This window comes from Tyto alba, unplaced genomic scaffold (assembly GCF_018691265.1).
Source record: "Tyto alba isolate M040663 unplaced genomic scaffold, T.alba_DEE_v4.0 Super-Scaffold_22, whole genome shotgun sequence".
Lineage (NCBI taxonomy): Eukaryota > Metazoa > Chordata > Aves > Strigiformes > Tytonidae > Tyto > Tyto alba.
In genome coordinates this window covers 7,364,126-7,388,309 of record NW_024881296.1, presented here as the reverse complement: position 1 = coordinate 7,388,309, position 24,184 = coordinate 7,364,126, and the positions used below count along the sequence as shown (strand labels likewise).

The window sequence follows — 24,184 nt, the reverse complement described above, 5'->3', positions numbered from 1 at the left end:
AATGGTGAATGTAGTAGTTGGACTTGTTAGAGCAACAGGGAACTTGGGCTTCATGGCCTGTTTTGCAAGAATGTGTAAATATTAAAGAATGATTAAAATGATGTAGTAGAACAAGAAGCCAGAAGGGTCTCTTCCTGGATTTGGTTTCCTAGCAAATGCAAAACCTGAATTTTATTTGAGGTTTGAAAACCTTTTGATGAACCCTGAGCTTTGAGCACAGCTGGGGTGATTTATGGCTTTGTGATTTCAATCTACAATAGGCTGAATTTTGCGGGGTTGTGCTGCAGTTTTGAGTTTTTGAGGTTTCAGATGGGAGTCATTAGCTTTTTCAGCCCTTCACTTAAATCTTTTAGCAGTTACATTTTTTTTCCCAGCTCTTCATTTAGACATTTCAGATAAATAAAAACTAAGCAAAACAAAGCAACTCCATAAGCGTCTAAACAAGGTTCAAATAGATAGAAGTCTGTTCTATTTTCACTTCACTTTTACTTGCCTACTTTATCTAAGGTTGTAGTTTTCAAGTCACGTGCAGTATTTTTGAGAGAAAACAAAAGTTGGCAAGATATTAATTTCTCATACATAAACTAAACAGTGGTGACCAGGCTGTGCGTTGAAGAGATCGTAACAGCTTGTTTTTATCAGGGCTTTGCTGGTTTTAAATAGTATGCCTGTGCAAAGCTAACATAATCTGTATTTTGCATATTGCTCCTAATTCGAGTCATGCCAAAGCACAGAAAGCATGTGAAGCACTGCTTGCATCTCAACTGGAAGGTTTATCAATTGTAACTGAAGTTAGCGTGACACTGGTTATAACTGGAGTTAGCAGCTGCTTCTGTGATCACTTGGTAGCATGAAGACCAAAACAGATTAATGCTATTAGTTGTTCTTACCTCCCTCCTAATTCATTTGCAGTTATTTACAACAAATCATAGAGGAGCTCAATGAAACATCTTGTAAGTGCACTGCCAATGTGGATACAGATGGCCAAGTGTTACTTCAGGGGTAGGAACTTAAGGACCGCTGAAATGAGTTAGCCAATGAAGGTGCATCCTCTTTGACTGTTGACATATCAGTGTGTGGGGTGTGCCTCGGACCGGGCTCTGTCCCCGAGGCCAGCTGCCACGGGGAGGCTTGTGTCCATGCTGATAAACTCTCCCAGTCTATAGGCAGGGTGGAAGTATGGAACTGCCACCTGGTAATGGGCCACGGAGGGGGTTCATTTGAAAGGATGCCTGAGGATTGCTTGGAATAGTGCTAGCTGGGCCAGACTGAAACCTTTCCAGGGACCTTTCTAACAGTTTAACCATATACACAATACCAGTGCCTGGGAACATTTCCTGGAAGCATTATAATATACGAGTATTAGTGTAGCCTTGCTGTCTTTCAGGATGTTGGCAATGTCTTGTTTTACATTAACTAAAAAAATTTACTATAGGAAATTCAACATATATTTGCTATATGAGGATGAAATATTGCATATACTCCTGTTTCACTGTCAACTTTTGTGTGTGTTGAGCACTAATGTCTACTGACGGCCAAATCTTTCCTGACAGTTTGTCAGGAATCTGCTCTGCAATATGAATGTGATGGCCGAATGAAGATGAGACAGAAGATCTGTTTTGGCCTGATGCCAGGAGAGCTGGCAGAAAAAAATGTGTTCTAGGGAATAAATACACATCATTCTTGAATCAGAAACTGCTAGCTGCAGCGCCAAGGAAGCAGGAATTATTTTACAGGAAGAAAAAGTAAATTAATTGTCTTTCGCAATTTGTACCGCACAACAATAAGAATTTATATTGCAGTGTTTTTAGGGTAGTATGATTTGATCTTGGAAGTGCAGCTACAATTCATGGTTAATGCCGAGCATATGCTTACATAATGATGGCTTCTCCCATTGATTCAACAAATGAAAACGTCGTGTTCTTGAGAAATAAGTCAGATTTTCATGTGCAGAGCCACACATGTTGCACAATGATCATCCTCTGTTCGCTGTATCCACTTTCTCCTGGAGTCTTCTGTAACCATCTGACTGGCAGCATGATATATGCAGTAAATATCAGAACCTGTTTTCCCACTTCCTAATTAAAGCAGGCATACTTTTGAAGGAGGGTAACCTGGGAGTTACCTCAGTAAGGTGGTTAAAAATGCACCTCACTGCAAGTTTGAATTTCAGATGAAGAATATACTTTTGTGCCTTACTAAAGTGAGGCCTTAATGCCCATGAAAGCTAACAATATGATATCATTTATCTCATGTTAATTCCAAGGCACAGTTCTAAAAAGTGTCACTTTCAGGTATCAGTATTGAAACTATTTCAGTGCCTGAAAAGTCACCATGTTTTTCTTTTTCCTTTTCAGCTGTGGGACCTACTGCAGAAGTTGCAGTTCATCATGACATACATTGCTCCCTGGCAGATTGCCTGGGGATCATCGTTCCATGTTTTTGCTCAGCTCTTTGCAATACCTCATATCCTTTATAGATTTGTTTTTCTTTATTCTTAAATTCCTCTTCATGTATGTAATTTAATTACAGTGCTTGAACAAGGTGAAGAATTCCTAGATAACTTATTTTAAAATGTGAAATAGAGTTTTCTCTCTTTCTTGGCTGCATGGGATCTGAAACTGGGAAACTGAACCCTGACTCAAACCAGTCTAGACGTTCATGCTGCCTGACTTCCCACCCAGTAACATTCTGCAGATCACTTACTTACACAGTCCTCATCACAGACTTTTGATGCATCAAGAAGGAAACTCTGTGACTGACATATTAGGTCCAACCTGGGTGGACATTTATGTATGCAGAAGCTAGTTTCGTAAAGTGCTGGGCACATGGCTGACTGAGCTCTTAAATATTAGTTACTTCCAGTTGGTATCTCAGATGAAAATTCATTTCAGTGAGCCGATTTCTGTTGCAACTGTCCTGTTTTTATTTTTTTTTTCCATTTTAGAAGCACCTGGATTTTAACGTTTTAATGTACATTTGTCATTGTGTTGCTGAGAAGCATTCTCCTTTTTAACATTTCTACTCTGTTTTATGAGTAACAATATATGTTTGTCAACACCAGAGCAGTCCTTTGGAAGCAGTCCATTTCACTGCCTGTTCCAGGTCTGTGAACATTGGATTTGTGGATATGGAGGATAAAGCACAGAGTTCAGTGACCCTCAGATGTCAGTAGGGTTAAAATACATATATATTGGATTTCTGAGACAAAAAATTTTCAGCTTTGTCTAATTCAGTTAGAAACTTGATTTAATACAAGAAAAAGATAAAACAAAACAAAACCCCACCACTTTAACTAAACAAATTTAACTTTATTGACATCTAAAGAATTTTCAGAGACTAATTTTTCATTTTTTCCTTCCCCCCCAACCAAAGTTGTGGAAGAAGAGTTGGCAAAGTGGTTTTAGTTCAGACCTACTGAAGTGTTTACTTTGTACTGTTTATTAGATATACGCACTTAAGTCTTTGTCTCTTTCGTCCCACAGTGTTTTTCCCTCCCCTTGAGTGATTTCTACCCTCTGCTCTCTGTTGTAATATGTTGAATCATATGCAGCATTGATTAACAATGCTTATGTTTCTAGATAGGAAGAATAAACTGGGAGTCTTGGACAGAGGCAAGTGCAGACAGAATAACTCCCAGAGAGAAAGCTTTAGAATGTCTGCTTATGAAAGGAAAGCATTATAAAAACAATGTTCTGTCTGAACATTTTTGAGTGATTTGTAGCAAAGTATTAGAGAATTTCAGAACAAAAAGGTATTTTCATCTTTGTTGTAGGTGTGAAGTGCAGGAGAAGTGTATATATGGTTATTTAGCAAAACATTTAAGAACTAAGACTATATTTCAGCGAGTTTCCCTTTGGTCACAAATATTTTGTGCAGTGATAACTTTACTCTTGATAGAAGTACCAATTAAGCTTTGCAAAATGGCTAGTAGTTAACTAAGCAGGGTTTAGTTTGTTTACACAGTTATTGCTATTAGCTTTCTATTAGTTATATTTATAGTATACTTTGTAAATGCAAATCTGTCTTGTAAGACAATGTTGCAATTAAGATACTGGTTAAATGCCCAAGTTACTGTTCCCACAACAACAATAACTCTGCCTTTTTGCACAGTATTTTTATTTGTTGTTACCATAACCCTGCAAACAGTAATGATGAATGCATGTTGCAGATTGCAGAGGCACTAAGCCTTCCATTTCTTTGCAGAGTTAATTATTTGTGGCTCTTAATTGCCTAAATCACATCTGCAGATGGGACATAAATTTTTAAATTTCGCAGTGCCTCGGTGAACTTTTGCCATAGAGCTCAGTGATAGGAGTAGTTCTGCATGCTTTAATGCATTTGATTCCAGCATGCAGGGCGTGAAGGGCAACACATGCAGAGCTTTGGCTGGTGGAGGTTGTGGAGCTTCCACCATTAAGATATTTTCAGGATTTTAGACAAATGTCTATCAGGGGTCATAGAGGTTTAGCTGATCCTGCCTTGTGGCTGCTAGATGGACTAGGTGAGCCCTCAAAGTCCCTCCTGATCCCGAAAGACCTTGAACGGGAATGGACTTCTGGCTTGAGGAGAGATCTGCAACTTCGCTTCCCAATGTTTAAATGGGTAAAATGAGGTTATGTGTTTATAATTATCAGTGCGCTGAGAAAGTCAGTGTAGATTGTAGTCGGAGGAGGGTTTCACCTAATAAGTGAACAGATTTGGAAAGAAAGGATTTTGTAATTCAGAAAAACCTGTTTATGAGAGTTTTTGCTTTGGTTGTTTCAGGGTTACAGCTCTAACACCAGAAAAGGAAGCCCTGTGACACTCAGTTCTCCCATCCTGTAGGCAATCGTGTGCCTGGAAGTGACGAAACATTTTTGGCCTACAGTAATTGCAATTAAAAATGTGGGTTTTCAGAAACAGATGATTTGGCCTGGCCTTACTGCATAGTTTGTGTTAAAAGAAGGGGATGGAAGGTTTTGAAAATGTGAGTCTTTCAGTTACTTGTTTTGCGGCTGATTTGAATTTAAACAGATTTTTAAATCATAAAAATTAATCCTCAAATACAATGTTTTATTTCATGTTGAAGAGCTTTTAGTTATTTTTTTTCTCAAAATTTGATTTTGGCCATCTTCAAAAGAAAAACCATTATTCACAAAGAAACAAGTTCCACTTCTACACAGTATAACCTAACAAAGATGGTACATAGGAAAAATAGGCTTGGGACATAGAGTAAGGAAAGTATGCCTGTAAGCGCTGGTCCTTTTATACTTTTCACTTAGACATAATTAAAATGTTGGTATAAAAAAAGAAAAGAATTACCTAATAAAATCAAATTGAACACCATCAAATAAAAAACCCGTGATGACAGATAATTGCCCACTGTACACATCAACTATATGTAAGCGAGCCAGGTGCTGTTACTTGCTGTCATGACACACATGAAACAGTTAAAATCACTCTTCACAAGTCAAATGAAAAGTGTCTTCCAGTGTACATTTAGTAGAGCATTATGTCTTAGCAAAAATAAAATTGTTGTTACTGGTTATGTCTTGGGCACACAATGGAGTCCTACACATCTTAATTCATGACGGTAACAATTTTAAATCAATCATGACTTTAGAACTCTATTTAGAAAACTTGATTTGCTGTCCTGGTCTGTTCTCCTTGTTCTCTTTTTTTCTTTTCAGCTCCCATGCCTCCTTCCCTTACCTGACACTTGCAAGTACTTGTTCATCTTTCACAGACAATGACTAAATTGTGATGTGACAGTTTAACTTTTTTGATGCACTTGCTTCCTGCTCTGTGCTTTCTGTTGCTTTTTGAACTTTAGACTCTGAGGGCAGCTCATTTTCCAGTCTCTCTAATACACAGAGACACTGTTCCAGACCACTCTCTTTTAATAAGTTTGATGGATTTGAGAGAGATCTTTTGGGAAATACGTGTTTGTAGGTTTCACAAATTGCTTTGAAGGCATGGCTAGCTAACCTTTCTATGGAAATACTGTACCATGAATGATGCTACATGTGTTAAAATGTTTTTTGTAAGTCTTAGAGACTGTGGGACACACATACAGGATATTACTATAGGAGGGTAAGCTAAAAGACAGGTTATTGGGTGATTTGATCTTAATTTTAGTTTAAGATGTACTTGATCACTGTACTTGAATAGCAGCTCCTTAGTTCATGACTTCTTCACTTTCCTTCCTCCCAAGAGGGGTGTAAGGAAAGATAACTGGTCTCTTATACCAAGGTGGAAACATTTTTCCTGAGATTTCATGGATGTGTTATGAATTAATGAAGAATTAAAGCCTAGTGTTTCATTTGCTTGCATTTTTTTTATCATGTACCTTTTAACTTGCTGCTTTTTCAGTATTCTTATCCATCTCCTAACTTGCTTTCCAGCAATCTGAAATGCAATTTTACATTTAAAGTAAGCTATGGTTGCAGGCATTCATTATGATGTTTATGTGTGATATTTACTATTCCCCTGTCCTCACCTCATTTGATATATATTTAAAAAGTATGAAATGGTGAACATTTTTTACCTTTCAGTCAGCATGGAGTATTAAATTGTCAGTAAGAATTAACATGAAAGCATGATTTTAAGCCAGCAGGCTGGATTATAGAGGCATAGTTGTTTCTTCAAGTACTAGGTCATTCCAAAATAAGCGGAAACTCACAGAAAGGAATATTGGACACACTGGGAGCAAGATGCCAGTGCAGAGACCAAAGAATTTTCAAGGAAGTGATATTTTAGAAGGGGTTGTGTTTTAAACTGTGTCAGACTCTGGATAGGCACTCTGTGTTATAGAAGGTACACTAGGTAGCTTGAAAAGGGCAGTTTCTGCTCTACTTGTGCTCAGTATCTGTCCTCAGGCAGAGATTAGACAGGGTCACCCTGCTAATAACATCCTCTGTTCAGACATGTCACCTCCATTACAACCACGTAGCAATGGAGAGCCACCGATGACGTGCTGGTAATTGGCAGTGTGGCACTGTCTGCCTTCCTTTCCTTACCACCTCTTTGGTAAAAGAAATAACTATGAAAAAGCAAAAATAAGTAGTTCAAACAGCTGCCTCAACTATGGTTTAAAAGTATGATGAAGTCATTCGTGTTACCTTAACTCGCAATTTTCAGACTCTGCTATGCTTTTTTTCCAAACTCTGGCCACTTCAGTCTTTTCTACACCACTGAGTCCATTTCTTGGTAGTGTCATCTTTATCGCATCATACGCAAGACCAGTCAAGTTCTGGGAGAAAAACTACAAGTAAGACTATTCAAAAATTTTCTACACTTGTTATTTGTAAAGGTTTTGCTCTCATTAGTTTAATATCTTTAGGTTTTTCTTCTTTCTTAAGATAATCCTTACATTGTTGTAGGGCATGAGAGGTTAATATTTGAATCTTGATCCTGGTGTTTTACTATTTCATGATTATTTAGTTATTTCTGAAAATGTATTTAAACAATTATCAGTATGTTACAGAAGAGATGTCACCTTGCATTTGTTGTACTGCCATACAGTAATGAAACTGAAAAAAATCAATAGAAGTCCCACTTCTCAGCCTTTTTTTGTCTTGCTAGCTAGCATTAGCAACTAAATCTATGAGGCCTTGGGCCCTAGAAGTTGGGCTGCATTAATGTGTTTTATGCTAGCCTGATTAAATGTTACTGTTTGGGTTGTGGCAAGTAACTGTGTGAAGTGATGATGAGTGTGCATTGTCATTACTTGCTACATCTGATCTTAGAGTTTGATTTAAGAATTGGTTGGTTTTTTTCAGATTTTAGCTGCCATTCATTCAGTTTGACAAGGGCATAAACATAGAATATTGAAAAGATTGAATAAAGTGCTTCCGCTCCTCTTACCTGGCAGGATTTCAAAGCCCTTGATAACAGGGATCTAATGGGCTCCCAGCAAGATTACTGGAGACAGAAAACACTTCCCTTTCCAGGTGGAGGTAGTTTTTGCAGGGGATGATTGAGGGGCCTGCAGCATTAGGAGCTGGATTCAGTGACTAAGGGAGGGTCCTCTGAGTCCTGTGCTCTGGGCAGTACATGAGCTCTTTACCCCCTACTAATTTGTAACGAGGCTCGGAGTAACTTACTGCAGCTGCGGAACAGCGGTTTGAAGCACAAAGCAAAAATTGTATTGGCCGAATCAGCACTTGGCTGGTCCAGTGAGAAGTGCTGTATGCTTACCACACTTATTGTATCGGTGCCACTGATGTATATGAGCACCTCAAGAGAATGCAAAACTAAAAATTATAGTGATTGATTTTTCCACCTTTTACGGGAAAGAGTCTAATTAGTTTGAAGAGTCTTATTTTGTTTGATTTTGACTGTGAGTGAGTATGTACTCATCTATAAAGAAATTACTCAGATAAAGCCAACTCATATAAAAAGGCTTTGTGTTTGTTTCTGAATATGATGAGGTATGTGGAAACCTTTTGAGGGGAGCTGAGTTGTGTACACCGGGGCCAGATCTTGACAAAATTCTCACACATCTTTTCTGAGGCGGTCAACAGGGTCATTATTTCATAGGAGTGAAGTTGAGGGGAGTCATGGAACGGCAGGAAGCTACCACTAATCCCCCAGACAGCTTTAAGTTTTTGGATGGAAACTTTGAACAATATTAAGTTGGAAGTAAAGATTTAACATCTGTTACATTTTACTTCCACCAGAGCATTTTGAAGACGTGGCTTTTTTTCTAGGTACAAGCCAGAGAATCAAACTCGGTTGTAGGCACATCACTTCCATATAGCTAAGTTAGTGTAGGATCTGTAGGTTATTGTAGATGGAAATGGAGGGACCATTCTCATTTTCTTTTGGCTTGTCTAAGGCTTTTGGGATGAGATGAACAGAAGATATTTAAAGGAAATTTCAAAAGATGGTTGATGCTTGATACTTAAATAAGGGGGAGAGTGTGTGTCTTGTTTTGTCAGTACTGAGGATCTGTGACCCCCACTAAGGGAAGAGAAGAAGGTTGGTGCTAATAATTTTTGAAAGCAAAGATAATTATTTCACCCATAAACTGTAAAACCCCAAGTGCAAAAAACCCTAACCTTTCTAATACTTTTAAACCACCGCTACTTGTCCTTTCGAATGAGCTGTAACTACAACTTTGTCTTCAACATGAATGCTTAAGTTAGACTCCTTGTGAAAAAATCATGCTTTGTTGTTTGTTAGAAATTCTAATGTATCTTTTATGATCTTGTCACTTAAAACATAAACCCCACTACTATGACCCTCAAAAACCTTTCAGAACTAAAAGACAGCCTTGTAGAAGTTTCAGATAGTCATCAAAGTGCATAAATGTTGGCACGAATGTGTGGCATCCTGCAATATGTACATATAATGACCCCTCCTAAATTTGTAGTCATTTTGGTTTTAGCACTTCTGATTATCCTTTGCCTTGATTCCATTTCAGCATTTAATTGCTCACATGAAGAACTGATAAGAGCGAGTGAGTGTTGGACTGAAAAACTTCTGGTTCATTAAAGGGACACAGTGAAAAGACATAAAAAGGCAAGGGAAGGGAGTAATTTTGTATTGGGAGGAGGGAAATTTTCTACAAAATACTTAAAATAATTGAGAGAAGTGGGGTGGGCATTGCCTTACTGCTTTGAATCTTGACCCTCAACATCTAAAAATTCAAAGTGATAGCCATAAGTGCTTTCTTTCAGAGCTGTGACGCTAAATGGGATCAAGAGATTGAGCTGGAGTGGAAAGTTGTTCTGGTTCCTGCACTGACCCATCTTTGGGTTGCAGTGCCCCATGACCAGCTCTACACTGAGTTTTCGGGTGCTGTAAGGTAAAACAGAACAGATGGGCAAATTGGTGTATAGATTTCCTTTCTGGAGTGTACTGACAATCAGTTTTGCCAAGTTCAGCTCAAGGTATTCATGGAAAGTCACAGGTTCACTACAGTGCAGTCTGAGATATGCTCATATGAAGCAGAGGCTCTGGCAGATTTTTTTTGCTATTTTCCATACTCATTGTCTGTTGACAGGAACTTTTGCCCAGGGGAAAGCCACCTTCAATGTGCTTTATATAGCTTTTTTGTTTTGCCTGCTTTGCATACTCATTTTCAAACACTTCCTTGCTGTATTGATGACTACATTAAATTATAACATTTATATTAGCAACACAAAAACTCATTTACATTTATAAGAAGTTAGAGGTAGTCAATTTCATGGTAATATTGTTTTTATAATTTAACCTCTTAATTGGACTAACTAAAAGAAATATTTTGACAAGCAGTCTAGATACCAAAATATCATGGTTTTGTTTTTCTTCCAAGTCATAAATTAGGTTGCCTTCTTAGAATGTCATTTCTGTTCATCAGTATACAGGCATTTCACTGCTGTCAAGCAAACTTCATTTTTACTTTGTTTTGCTTAAGGACAACTTATTTTTGCATTTCATTTGGGCCAACAGTGTGAAACTAGATGAGGAAAAAACATCCAGTTCATCTTCTGTAAAATGAATCCGAAGTTGACGCTGTGGACAGTAGCAAGTAGAGAGTACCATGTTTATTAATAGAGCTGGGCTACTAGGCCAGCAGCCTGAGTAGTGAGAAACTGCTCCATCTGTTCCTTAAAGTGTTGGTTTGGTTGTCTCTACCTGGTGTTTTCTGAGGGCACACATACACAACTTGCATTTCCAGTGTTTCTTTTAAGTCCCACTTCTGCTGGCTAAAGAGGAGTTTGATTCTTCATGTTTCTGACTGGGTATCTGCCATTCTAAATGATGTCAGCTGAAGGTCTTAGAGAATTAAGATGATGGCTTGTTTGTTTTTTTTAAGGAGATGGAGGAATTCCAGCAGGTTAAAGAAAAAAAAAAAAACAAACAAAAAAAAACAAACCAAAACCTACTCATTTTGACAGTAAGCAAACTGTGAAATTTCTAGCAAGCTCTTCAAAATTCAGGAGTCCTACTGTGCCTGTTTGTGCTCTTGTGGTGTGTGTGCAGAGCATGGCTGTTCTTCCTTGCAATCAGCAGATGCTGTTTGTTTATAGTGTGCACTTTGGTGCTCACTGTGTGCAGTCTAGTGCATCAATACATCCCTGGGGTCAAGGATCTTTCAGGGGGGAAAGGGAAGGGTGACTTTAAGAATAAGGAAAAAAAAGGCAATAAAGAAGGTGAGTAATAAAGAACAACTTCTCATGCAACCACTTTTTAACAGCTTTTGCTGCCATTGTTGTTGAAAAGGGAGGGGTGTAAAATCAGAAAGCTGACCTGATGCTCATGAGCTGGTTGCCTTGTGGGAGTCCTACTATGAGAATTTTTTTTTTTTTTTTAAGTAATTTGATGCAACACTGCCTTTGTCCTGTCATTAGCTTGGGTCCTGCTTCCCGCTTTGAAAAGTCCTGTTTTAGTCTTTATTTTCACAGCTGTGGGAATGATTAGGCTGTAGATGTCAGAGAAAAGGAAATAGCAGTAAATCTTGTTTAATGTATAGGCACTTTAAAGCATAAAGTGTTTGTTCAAACACTGTTGTTCCATTCCTCTGCTTTGCTTTTTTTTTATTAAATACTGTGTCACGCTGAAGCCTGACTCTGTCCCCTTCCTCCCTTCCTCTTATCTTGCTTTGTATCTTGGATATGGCAATGGACAGAACAGAGTAGGAAGTTTACTTTCATTCCCCAGTGGGTCTAACTGCTGGATCACATCGAGCAGCCTGTTCTCTGCTGCAGCTGTGACTTGTCCCCACAAAACAACAAACTGCCACCAGGAATCTGGAGATTTTGCGGCCTACAAGCTGCCTGTCTTTCCTGCTCCTTCCTGCTTTTATTCTTTCTTGGTCACCGGGTTCAGTGCCTATTTTTGGGTAAGGCACAGCTTGCATTTGCTTTGAAGGGTCTTGAGTAAATTACAATGTGGTGTAACTGAATTAAGTGTCTCTAAAGAGGCTGTGATTAAATTGCCAGTTATCTCAGAATGGCATTACAGGACACCACTCTGTCTTTGAGAATATGTGAGCAAGCATTTCTTTTCCCCATCTTCGTAAAAAGTGTATCAATGTGTTATTGCTGCAGTCATTGTGGTCTGGAAAATAGCCATCTGTAAGGTTAATACAGCTGGGAATGTAGGGTGAGGAAAACCTGCCCTGCCTCAGATCTGGTGCAGCTGGCATTTTCTTTTTTCCTCCCATCTCACTTAACCTGCCTATTGTGGACAGCCTGCAGGTGGAATGGGAAGCGTTTTCCTAGTGTAGACATAATTTGGGTTGATCCCACATTATGTGTGGGAAAAGGAGCTGTGAAAAGTACCTATCTGCTCCCTCCGTTTTCCTCATAAAATAACAGGCTTTCCACTTCTAAATGCTTATTTTAATACATCCTAGTGGATCTGGTTTCCCTGTGAGCTTGCTCATCTGTTAAAGCTGCTACAAGCCCTGCTCCGAACACAAAACGAGGTCCTTTGGTCTGCAGACTCAGTGGAGATAAGGGATGGAGATCCGTGCAGCAGCAAAGACACAGGGGTTATTTGATGCATTAGAAGCCACAGAAGTGCCTGGGAATGGTCACATAGGAATTAGGGCTTCTCCTCCGCAAAAGGTGGCAGGACCAGTAGACCAACTGAAGTGCATCTACACCAATGCACTCGTGAGGAAAGGACCCGGGGGTGTTGGTCGACAGCCACCTGAATATGAGCCGGCAGTGTGGCCAGGTGGCCAAGAAGGCCAACAGCATCATGGCTTGTATCAGAAATATGTGGCCAGCAGGACTAGGAAGGTGATTGTCCCTCCGTATTTGACACTGGTGAGGCCCTACCTCACCTACTGTGTTCAGTTTTGGGCCTCTCACTACAGGAAGGACACTGAGGCGCTGGAGTGTGTCCAGAGAAGAGCAATGAAACTGGTGAAGAGCCTAGAGCACAAATCCTGTGAGGAGTGGCTGAGGGAACTGGGGTTGTTTGGCCTGGAGAAAAGGAGGCCGTATCACTCTCTGCAACTGCCTGAAAGGAGATTGTAGTGAGGTGGGTGTCAGTCTCTTCTCCCAAGTAACAAGCGATAGGACAAGAGGAAATGGCCTCAGGTTGCGCAGAGGTTGAGATTGGATATTAGGAATAAATTCTGCATCAGAAGGATTGTCAAGCGTTGGAACAGGCTGCCCAGGGAAGTGGTTGAGTCACCTTCCCTGGAGGTATTTAACAGACATGTAGATGTGGCACTTAGAAACATGGTTTAGTGGTGGACTTGGCAGTGCTAGGTTAGTGGTTGGATTCAATGATCTTAAAGGTCTTTTCCAACCTAAATGATTCTATGATTCAAAATGTCATTCACCCATAACTGTCTATGGGCCTTGTTTGGAAGCTGCATGTTCAGACCTTTCAAGCTCTCCCTTTCAGGGCTGCATTTCTTTTTCAGTCTTTTCTTGCTATGTTGTTTGATTTTTTTCACGTATTCTTAGACCTCCATAGTGGTGGTGTTTACAGAGGAACAACTGCAGCAGATGTTTATAGTTCAGTAATGCCTTGGACATTGATTTATAATGAATACTTGAAAGAAAGGTAGATTAACCTCTGAAGCTAACACTTGGAGCATAACCTAAACATAGGAGAACCTTTTTCCCCCGCAATTGACAGGAGTAAGTCTTTGCCTTATTTTCAGAAATACCACTTCAGAAATGTTATGTTCTGACTACTGTCGCTGCCTGTTCTCCTTACTTAGGGTTCAAACTTTTCTGAATACTTCCAGCCACCTGGCATGAAAGTCACATTACAGCCATGAGTTTTACTGTTATTGGCAATTGTTTTATTTTCTTTTGAACTGTTTTTCTTTCTCTGCTTATTTCTGTGTTTCTCTCTGGCTGCTTCTATTTCTATACTGGTTTTTATGAACTGACCAGAAAGAAGCACTGTATTCCCACTGCACAACTTTACTCTAGAGGTTCTAGTTCCTTTGTTATCAGCTATTACTTAGTTTTTATGAATGCTAACTCCTTTGATGACCGTGGCTCTTTTAAGAGAGGTTTTCACTGAGTTGGCCTCAGGGCTCTAGGCTTTTATTGAGTGTTAAGTTAATTTAGAAGTCAGAAAAATACTAGTATAGTAAGTATCAGCATGTAGATAAAACCAAAATGGGTGCTTATTACTGCCTGGCCCTGAGAAGTCAAAGTAAATAGGACCCATGAATGAATGGGTTTTAGTCTGAATTTTTGGTGTGTTGTCTTCAAATCAGAAGGGCTGCCTGGTCCTATTCACAAAGCATGTGGAATTTTGTGAGAGTCTTTCTGGAGACTTCAAAGGGATTTAGATCCTTGAGCATCCAGCCTGGACTGGTACTGAGGCATGCTTAGGCCAGGCTTGGGTGCCCTTGGGTATAGCATTCCTGATGACTGTAGTGACACACCTTGGCTGGCTGTGATGCAAAAGCTGAAACGTTACCAAGTTGCTGCTATTTTGCCTTCATTACTGTCTTCTTCTAACTGGCAGATTTTCCAATAAAGATTTTTTTAAAGATTTGGGGGGGGGCGGGAAATGTTCTTCTATTGAAACAATGAGTATAAACTGGTCTTTGGGAAGTTGCACCCTGTTTTCCAGGTGCATGTGTGGCCATGGTTCTGGCATTGAGGGGGAGAATAGAGAAAAAATGTTTGAACAAGGAACATGTTGGTCTGCACTTCAGCCTTAGCTCTTCATGAGCCTTCTGAAGTGACATATTATTCATTAGACTTAATTATCTGACTGTCTTCTCAAGACCCTTCCCTGTCTCCTCCCTGCTGTGGTGCCTATCTTCACATTGCACACTACCAGTACTGCCCATGGACTTGTACCTGCAACACTTGCCTGTTTTGGGAGTCTTTAATCCTTTTCAGCAGGCTGGTAGGGCTTTAAGGAGTGCCAAAGCCACAGCATTGAGGTGTGGGAGGTATTGCTTCAGGTAAAGCCTCAGGCTAAAAGAAGGCCTGCTAGAAATTACATTCCCCTCAGTATCTTGAACTCTGGTCTCCCCTGGAGTAAGTGACCCTGTGTGTAGGTGTCTCCCTTTGGCCACTTGCTGCAGCACAGAGATATTGTACATCTCCTCTCCAGCCTAGTCCTCACCTCGTTGCTTGACTCCATGTGTGGAGTCACACTGAACTGGGAAAATGTGAGAGCTGTCTGGTAAAGGACAGGCGAGGAAAGCCAGGGACCTTTAATCAAGTGTTTCTTGAGTTGCCAAGTGTTTCATACTCAAGGGGGGCTATACAAAATTCAAAGTTTTATTTTAACGGTTTGGCAGTATCTCTTTAACTGGTAACATCTCTTCTTCTCAAATTTTGCCCCTGGCAGTCAATAAAACAAATTGAGGCTAATTGAATAGGAGCCATATGTGTGATAATTAATTGGGAGTGCATTCAGATTCAGTGCTCTGTAGTTCCCTGCCGAGTTAAAGATGCATTCACAACTCCAATTCACTGAATCATTCTAAGAGGACAGAATAAAGACAGAAGGGAGGCATCAGAGAGGGAATGCATGCTGAGGCCAGGCAGGAACACAAGCAGAGATCAAAACCAGAAGCAGCACAAGTGAAAAGGGAAAGGGATGGGCAAAAAAGGAAAAGGCATGCAGTAAAAAATCTGAGAGGATAATGCAACAGACATCGATAAGCAGACCTATAGAGGAAAAGAAATCATGAACATGATAGAAGAGGACTTTTAAAGATCCTTGGAAAGGAAGACAGCAACAGGACATAAGAGAAAGAGGAGAATGGACTCATCAGTCAGAAATAGGAAGCATGTAATAATATTTTAAGGGCTTATGTGGATACACACTGGCACTAAAATTTTATAAGCTGTTCATTTAATGCTTAGCTTCCAAATTACGTAAATCTAATGAGATCAGGTAAACTCATGACATTTCTGTCATGTTGGGCATTGGAAATATGTTGAAATGGATTGACTGATTTTTCATAAGCATAAGAGTTCTCAGCAAGCCTTCATCCTATTTACTTGGATAATGTAGATCACCTCCTTTTTTAGATTGAACAGGGTCAAACATTCTGGGGTAAGTTTGACTTTCGGAGAACTAAACTCAAACCTTTGATTCAAGAAGATGCTTACTGAAGCAACTTTTGTCAAGATGTGAAGACAGGGGAAAAGCTGAGATCATAGAGGACATGTTCAGCAAGTGTAACGGTTCTAACTGAGGGGATATGTAAGTTGTGTACAGATAGCAGCAGGGAATAATTCATGCTTGCTCAAGTCCTGGTTGTCTCCTGACGTACAAGGTTATGTACTGGACCCCAATTGCCTCAGGGGTTGTAAGAGCAAAATGTAAAATATCACTGGCTTCTTTCTGAGATAATGCAAAATGCAGAATTATGTCGCCGCTGCCACTCAGAGCAGTCTCTGAAGCTTTGTGCTAGTTGGGACTAGGTAAATACTGGATGAATGCTGGAGGGATTATTTTTTTTTAATCCTTTGACTAGCAGTGTTTGCTCTCAAAATACCAGAGATTTTTTCAGTATGAAGAGTACTGTAGAGACTATCATAACAACTGCTGTAAATGATTAACACTCTCAACAGTCCTTGCAATGAAAAAGACAGGGATATTAAAAGTTATCCTTGTTTCTGACTGGATTTTGTACAACTGCACAGTAGCAGTAGTAGTTGTCTTGTTCTTCAGTGTAGTATCACTGATACTGCACTCGCTGGTTTATGGAATTTCAAAGACTTGGTTAGCTTCCATTTTGCCTCCCTTCATCTTTTGGTGAGAAATATGTATATGGAAAACCCTATAGTGCATCAAACTAAACTAGTATTTCTGATGTAGGCTTTCTTTGCAAGACATCATTTACTAGTCTATGTCTTATTCTTGTATTTCCTCATACTCTCTTGCCATCTCTACCTCCTAATTTTATTTTTAAGCAGACACCTCGAGTCTGAAAGTGACAACTAAAACATCTTAAGTATATGCTACTTTAATATTGCACACTGAAAAAGCATAAGAGTACTTTATCAGCAATAAAGAATACTAAGAATGATCTCTGAAATTCCTTGCTGTCCTTTTCTCCTTTTATCATATTTAAACAACATGTGCATGTCTGCATGGAATAAAGGAGGTAAACATATTGGCCTCGTTTGCTGAAGCAGCTCCCAACATTTTGGTTTGGTTTTTCTGTTTTGTTTTGGTTTTTTGTTGCTGGTGGTGGTTGTTTGTTTTCTTTGCCTGATCTCACTCTCTTTTGCCGGTGAAAACTTCACCAGGATATTCCTCATCACCTCCTTCCTACCCTCCAGCTCCTTACAGTTTCTCAGGCTCCTGTCGCTTCACTCATGGGCCCACGGGCCAGCGCACAGCCCAAGTGAATTAGTCCTGCACAGCACTTTACCCAGAGCTGGGCACAGCATCGTACCTTTCCTATAATGTTTGCACTGGCAGATGATGGGAAAACCAGAGAAATAACTCATCTGCACTGTTTCAAATGCATGTTTTTGTGTGTAATTAAGTCATTTGCTTTTAAATTAAGAGTACCTCTATGAATTGCAAATGGTGAGGTGTAGCTGTGATGCAGGGTCCTGGGCTAAGCCCCATCCTTACAGGAATGTGAGGGTCCCAGCCCTTTTTTACTGACACAAGAGCGAGCACAAACATCTCTGTGCAGTTGGCATAATCCTACTTATAAAGATTCTTGTATTGCTTAGAATAAAACATCTGAAGTTAGTGACTAAATGCCTTTTAAAAGAAAAAACTTACTTGGACAAGAGGAAGGAAATTAGGTAGCAAGATAAACAAATACAACAAAAGTAGGAATATTGATGACGTTTTGGTAAAGCATTAGTGAATACTTTAAATATTTTAATTTTTTAAAAAATATTTTAAATATTTTAGTACATGGATGCTTAAATGACCTGTTTTACAAATAAGAGATGGCTTCCCAGCTAAACCTTTGAATGTCAGAGCACTTAGGTAGTCTGCTTAATCCATGTTTGGGCACTCATCTTTTGATCTCAAATTCACACCTCATTTGCATCCTTATTGCTCCAGAAGCACAGAAGACTCCTCTTCAGGAAAGGCTTCAGGATATGTCAAATAAACATGCTCAGTACTATTTCAGCAAATGACCACAATTTTGATTTTTACACCTACTTTAAAAAAAACAAAAACAAAAACAACAAAACAAACGAACACCCCCATCAAAAAAACCCCAAAAGAATCAAACCCAAGAAGCTCTCAGAATGAATTATATAAAAACACTTAAGAAAGTAAAAAAACCCTAAGAACAGGAAACGCTATTGATAATAAGATCTTCCTGTGCTTTAAAAGGATCCTTCAACACCACTGTCTTTAACAACTGGAACTTTTTATACCTTAGCTTTTCCCCAGTTTCCTAGTGTGCAATCAAAGCCACTTTTTATTATTGTTAGATGAAACACTGGAGCAGTCAGGGAAGGAGGGGAGGAAGAAAGCATGAAAAATAAAAATCAGGAAGGAGAAGTTGCTTTCCTTTTTAAGAGATCTTTCTTTATTAATGTGAGTTAAACCTAAGGCGTATCTTTCATCCGGCTCCCCAGAAAACCTGTGCATGGTTCTGCACGAAGGGGCTGCCAGCCTTTGCTGTTATAATCACACCGAAATCATTCTGTGTTTTATATGAAATTAATTTAAAACTGCTTGGGCATCCTTGTGTTTCCAATTAGTACCATTGTTTTTGCCTCTAGTGTCCTTCAAATATTCATGGATGCCTGCTTATGCTGCCATCTCCTCATTCTCCCTCCTGCCTCTCTGTTGTAGCCTGCTACTACTACTGTGTTTTTAATGCTAAGCCTTCCATTTATAGTGCCAGCAGCGTAAAGCATTCACACGGAAGTGTTGAGGATTTTTTTTTCCAGACTCCCATGAATAATCACAGGGCTGCAGCACAGTAAAGTTTATCTGTTAGATCTGCCTGTTAGATGTCATGGAAAGAAGGATTAAAATTCAATGGACACAGACAAAGAAAAACTTTGCATTTACCCTAGAAAGGCATCTCTTGCACCCCCCAGAGGAGAACGGCTTTTCTTTGTTTTGTTCTGTCAAAGTAGAGATCCCCTCCTTCACAGCTGGAATCCTGGAAATTTTGAGTTTGTGTTTTGGGACAGAACCCAGCAACATCAAGGCAGATAGAACAGCTGCAATTTGATTTTCATCTTCTATAAATAAGCATAGCAATGATTTATTTATTTATTTTTATCCTTCTCAATTTGCCCAATTCTCACCACCCACTGTATGTTCCCCAGGCTGCCTGAATTCCCCCTCAGTCTTTTTTTCTGCCTTTCTAACAAAATTAGGAGACTAAAGTGGGAGAAGAAAGTCTTTCCAGGTTGAAAAGTGAGGCAGTATTTTTGGACAAGGAAAGTATAGGAAGTGACTTCATCCTTTTGCAGAGGGAAGTGATAGTTATAATGGCATGAACAGTGCTATGCAAACCGGTGAATTATCTCAGTGCCCATGTAAATTCTGGGTTGAAAGAGCATGAGGTAGATATTTCAGGAACTATGCAGGATGTTGACTTTAAAATTGCTGAAGACGTTCAAACACAATCACTTGCTCTCTAGGGCAAGTGCCAAAGGACCTGCACTCGGTTTGCATAGAATAATGCAATTCAGGAAGAAATCCAATTACTAAGCTAATTATCACCTTGGATAAGTGGTAACAACCAAATTTAAAGCAAGAGGCCACTGGAGGAAGGCCCAAATCACCCAGTAGTCTCAAAAGTTCACTTTGAGAGGTCCTAGGTGACAGCGAAAAGCCGAGGAGTAAAGGCACTGCTGGTTTGATTGTTAGGTGCAGCGTGTTATCGTTTAATGCTATGCAAATTCCCACTGCCTTCAAGAAGGTACAGGCGTAGCTTTGGGTACTAATAATTGTGGAAGATTTTTAATGTTCAAAATGGACTACCTGACTGAATTTATTCAACGAAACTGAATTTTGGGACAGATGTTTACGCACTGTCTATATTATCCTCAGTCTTAAAAAAAGAAAAAAAAAATATGCTTCGAAAGGTCTGTATAAACATTTGAGTTTTTCTGGTAGTGTCTGAAAAAGTAAATACTTTCTTCTGTCATGTCCTTAGGCCCATGTTGTAGCTGCTTAAGAAACTGTTACTGTGCTTGGAAGGGAGGATAAAGCCAGAAGGGAGCCTGGTTTTGTTGTGTTTGTGAGAGCTGTTCTGTTTCCTTCCCTTCTTCCCAGTCAGGCTGCATTATCCCTCTCGGAGTGTCCTGAAGCACTCCTGATTTTCCCAGATTGTTTCATGAATCTTTCTCTCAAAGAAAAAAAAGATGGAGAGAAATTGAGCCGGAGCTGCATGCTGGGCAAAAAGATTTCTACTTACTATAGATTAGAATTTTCTGAAGTGTTGCTTGATTTGTATGGGTCTCAGTATGCCTTAAGAACAGAAATGCTTTATAGGTCGGTAAAAAATTGGGGTAAAGAATAGTATTGACTTGTACCTTACACTGCCACACTGATTTCAGAGGGACTGAAGTTAATAAGGAGTCTCATAATCTTAAAACATACGCGTTTGGAAATCAGCAGCATTTCTCTGCTGAGAATAGAAAATTGATTGAATTCCATAACCTAATCTTTATGCTTACTCTTGCATATGCTGCAATTGCAGGTGGATGTATATCAGGGTAGAAGGATTCTGACAACCTTTTTGAAATAAAATCATTCTTTATATTCTGGACTGTTTAGAAGACCTTCCCCCTCATTCCCATTTTCTGTTGCATAGGAAATGAAAACTGCAGTTACAATAAGCTAAGCCAACCAAAGGCAAGAAGATAAATAATACATCAAATAAAATGTTAATCTATGTAGATAATGTACTAATGTTACTTACAAATAATTTTAATTAAGACTTGTATTCTCTCCAACTATATTTCTTGCAAAGTAAAGAACATGATTTTTAAAGCTGGGGGAGTAGAAGTAGAGCAATTCTGTTCCTCTTGTGACTACTACATAGAAGCCTGCATGCAGAATTTCTGTTGGTCTGTTTTCCACAGCTTTTTGGGGGAGGCTGTAGAGGGTGGATGAAGAGACTTTCTAACGTTAGGGACATCAATGGCATCCTTCTCCCAGCTGGCTTCAGCATGAGCTTCAGCTCAGAAACTTCCAATGTTTTAAATAACCTGTATATTGACACACAAAATCCTGGGAGCCAATACTGCAGTGAGGACAAACAGGCTCTCAGAGACTCTCTGCTGTGCTTCAAAGACAACATTACCGTGGCTTGACACAGTCCTTTTTTCAGTGTTATTTAAGCTGTTTGAAAGCCTCCCATATAACTTACACCCTCTTTGGCACAGTCTCCTTGGGGGCATGTCTTAAGTTCTCAAAGTGAGTAGCCAAATTCAGGCTTTGTAAGTTGACTGGCCAGCCATCAGCCCATTCAAAATCTCCAGTGTGCCCTGTGCTCCCCTCATGGAGAGTCTTATGGACTAAGACCCTGTAATTTACTCTTTTCCAGGTGATAAGAATGACCAGGGACTCTCTTGTTGCTGCCTAGCTAAATGTGAAACTAAGTAAAGTGAATTTTGTTGTTGTTATTTTCCCATAGGTGCTATACACACACACCGATATATTTTCGCAAAAAGAAAACTCATTGAGTCCAGCTGTTTCTCTTAAGGCTTAGGAAGGAAGGAAGATTGAGTTAATATTCTTTCTATTTGCTGTTTTGGTGGCACCTGGCTGATGTGCTTCTGGAGCCAGTTCAATTATTTAAGTATGTACTGTTGTGTATTATCACAGATGCCAAATTCTGAATGGATTCTGCCCCACAAGAAGGAAAATGAGGAAGGAAGAGTTTGAGTAAGAGGAGGAAGGGACACGAACACTTTTGTTTTGTGTGCTGATAGCAGTACTGAACTGAAATAACTATATATGCCTACTCCGAGTAAACTAATGAACGGATTACAGTGTGAACTGCGTAATGATATAAACAAAAAATGAGAAGATAAATTAAAAAAAAAATAAAAATGTGGGTTTGAGTGAATCTTATTTAAAAAAAAAAAACAGAATTGGCTGTACAACATGTCTTTATTTCCAGCACCAAAAGATCGGACCATTCCAACACCAGACTGGCAATTCAGATCGAAAAGGATGCAGGTATGACCTCAGAGTTTGAATGTTTTGCTTGATTTGCAAAATGTAAGGTATTTACACTGTCGAGGCTTTGCCTGGGAAGCTGAAGAGATGCAAAGGGTTTAAATGTTGTGTGAACAAACCAGAATGTTTTAAATGTAGCAGAGCACCAGTTTAAGTCATGTGACTTGATAAATAAATTCAGTCTTTAGTTCTGTGTAGCTGATCAGAGAGCTGCTGGGCTGCAAATTGCTTGGTTAATCTTAACATTGCTGTTTGTGTGGAGAATGCAGCAGACACCCTGACTAGACTTGAAGGTCAACTGTGGGCAGGGAAAGGTTTTGATAAAAAGCATCAGGTTAACGGTTCCCCTACTGCTGAGCAGTTTGGGCTGACAGGTATCTCCTCTTCCCTGGAGAGAAACCTTTTTTGGAGAGCAGGGAAAAGGAAATTGGAAAATCTGCAGGAGGGGGTAAAAGGAAGAAGTAGGAAGGATGGTGGACTTCTCTGGGTATCGGGGCATTAAATGAGCCCCAATCCATGGCAATGTAAAGCACCTCCCTGGGCTGCACTGAGTGGTTCCTATGAGACTGGGAAGCAAGAACATTTTTTGGCAAGTCAGAGGATGCAGAGAGCGTGTGGTACCTCAGCTGGTGCTCTTCAGCGCCTGGCGGGACAGAGCCCTTTCTTGGGGAAACCGATACCAGTGTTTCGTGCCAAGTCCTGGTCCTAGTGAGAGAGGCCAGGGTTACATATGTGGGTTTCTTCCACTTTAGTGTTCTGATTTTATTTTGCCCTTTTTATCCTTATCCGTTACATCAATAGCATGAACAAATATGTATCTTCAAGCAGTAATGGGTATAATCCAGGGTGTCCCAAGAAGGCGAGAGAGTTATTAGCAGTTTGAGGCATATATAGTGTTCTTTCATTATTTATCATTTCAAGGCAGGGGGTTAAGATGTTTCCCAAGGCCATTCTGTCATCTGATAGCAATAACCTTTAGCATGATTATATATGCTAATAAGTTAATTATGTTTTAAAGCTTATTGCTCAAGCAAAATATTCCTTTTGTGTGTGTGCTTAAAAGATTCATTTTATGACTCGTTTAGATTTTTACCAAATATATTCCTGAAGGTGAATATCTGAGTATGTCTGTAGGTGCAGACACACCTGCGTGTACATACGTACCAGGGCTGGATACATAATGGCCGTGGTGATGTAAAACAGCTCAGTAACACACCCACTGCTGCTCTTGTATTGAGGAGCTATTTGTAGGGGAAGCTATTGCCTGATGTCCTCTGTTTTTTTTCTTCCATGTTAGATGAGCTCCTAAATATGCACATACATAAATATTCATGTGTAGCTGTACATACGTATCCACATACACTTTCATGTATGCAGATACACCTACAAGATGTTGGTTTGTGCATGTATTTCTATTCATGCACCAGCATTTTAAAAGTCTTGAAGGTGAGACACCGATCCATCATATAAAAGCAGTTCTCATGTCAAGCATGTATTATGTAAAAGGGTACAAGCACAAGATGAACGCCACGTTGGGTTATGTGGCACCATGTTAGCATTTGTGAAAGGTTCATTGCCTTTCATAGATGAACATCATAAAGTGCTACTTTTAACCCAGTTAAACGCCATAGACCTTTATGATATGACACTTCTAGGCTGTGATGGGGTGTTTTTCACCTGGACAATTGGTCGACGCAATGTGTAATCGAACAGCTACTATTTTAAAGAAGTGGTAGCAATTCTAGGGGTGAATGAACCTTGTTTCATTCTTTTTCCATATACTAAGTGAACTCTTTTAAAATATGTATCTTCATCTTAAGTACTAACAGATACTTTATGGACAAAGACTTGAAAAAATCCTGGAGGACTAAAAGAAAAAAAATTCCAATGAAATTACTGAAAGTTGTGTGACTGAATTATTTAAAAATCTCTGAAATAATATTCAAATTTAAGCTTATGTTCTGGAATAATAATGGATTCTTGTTTCTTAAAATTAAGAAAAATACGTAGACATTAACTTAGCATTGCAGAGGCTTTCAGTGGAGCAAAAAAATGCTTGATGTTGCAAAACGTGGAGGTGACTTGATTCAGTCTGAAATATGTGTTATCACTAGTTTGATGTTCT

General features: G+C 39.4%; 1 protein-coding gene across 4 annotated transcripts in view; it reads left to right on the top strand.

Annotated features, from left to right (window-relative positions):
* PCNX2 (pecanex 2) overlaps nt 1-24,184 on the top strand; it is a 160,505-nt gene that overhangs the window by 97,537 nt on the left and 38,784 nt on the right. For all 4 annotated transcript variants that reach the window (XM_042795740.1, XM_042795741.1, XM_042795739.1 and 1 more), the window contains exons 22-24: nt 2,358-2,466; nt 7,123-7,252; nt 22,001-22,059. In XM_042795740.1, the coding sequence (XP_042651674.1) occupies nt 2,358-2,466; nt 7,123-7,252; nt 22,001-22,059 (298 nt within the window). The remainder of the gene's footprint in view (nt 1-2,357; nt 2,467-7,122; nt 7,253-22,000; nt 22,060-24,184) is intronic.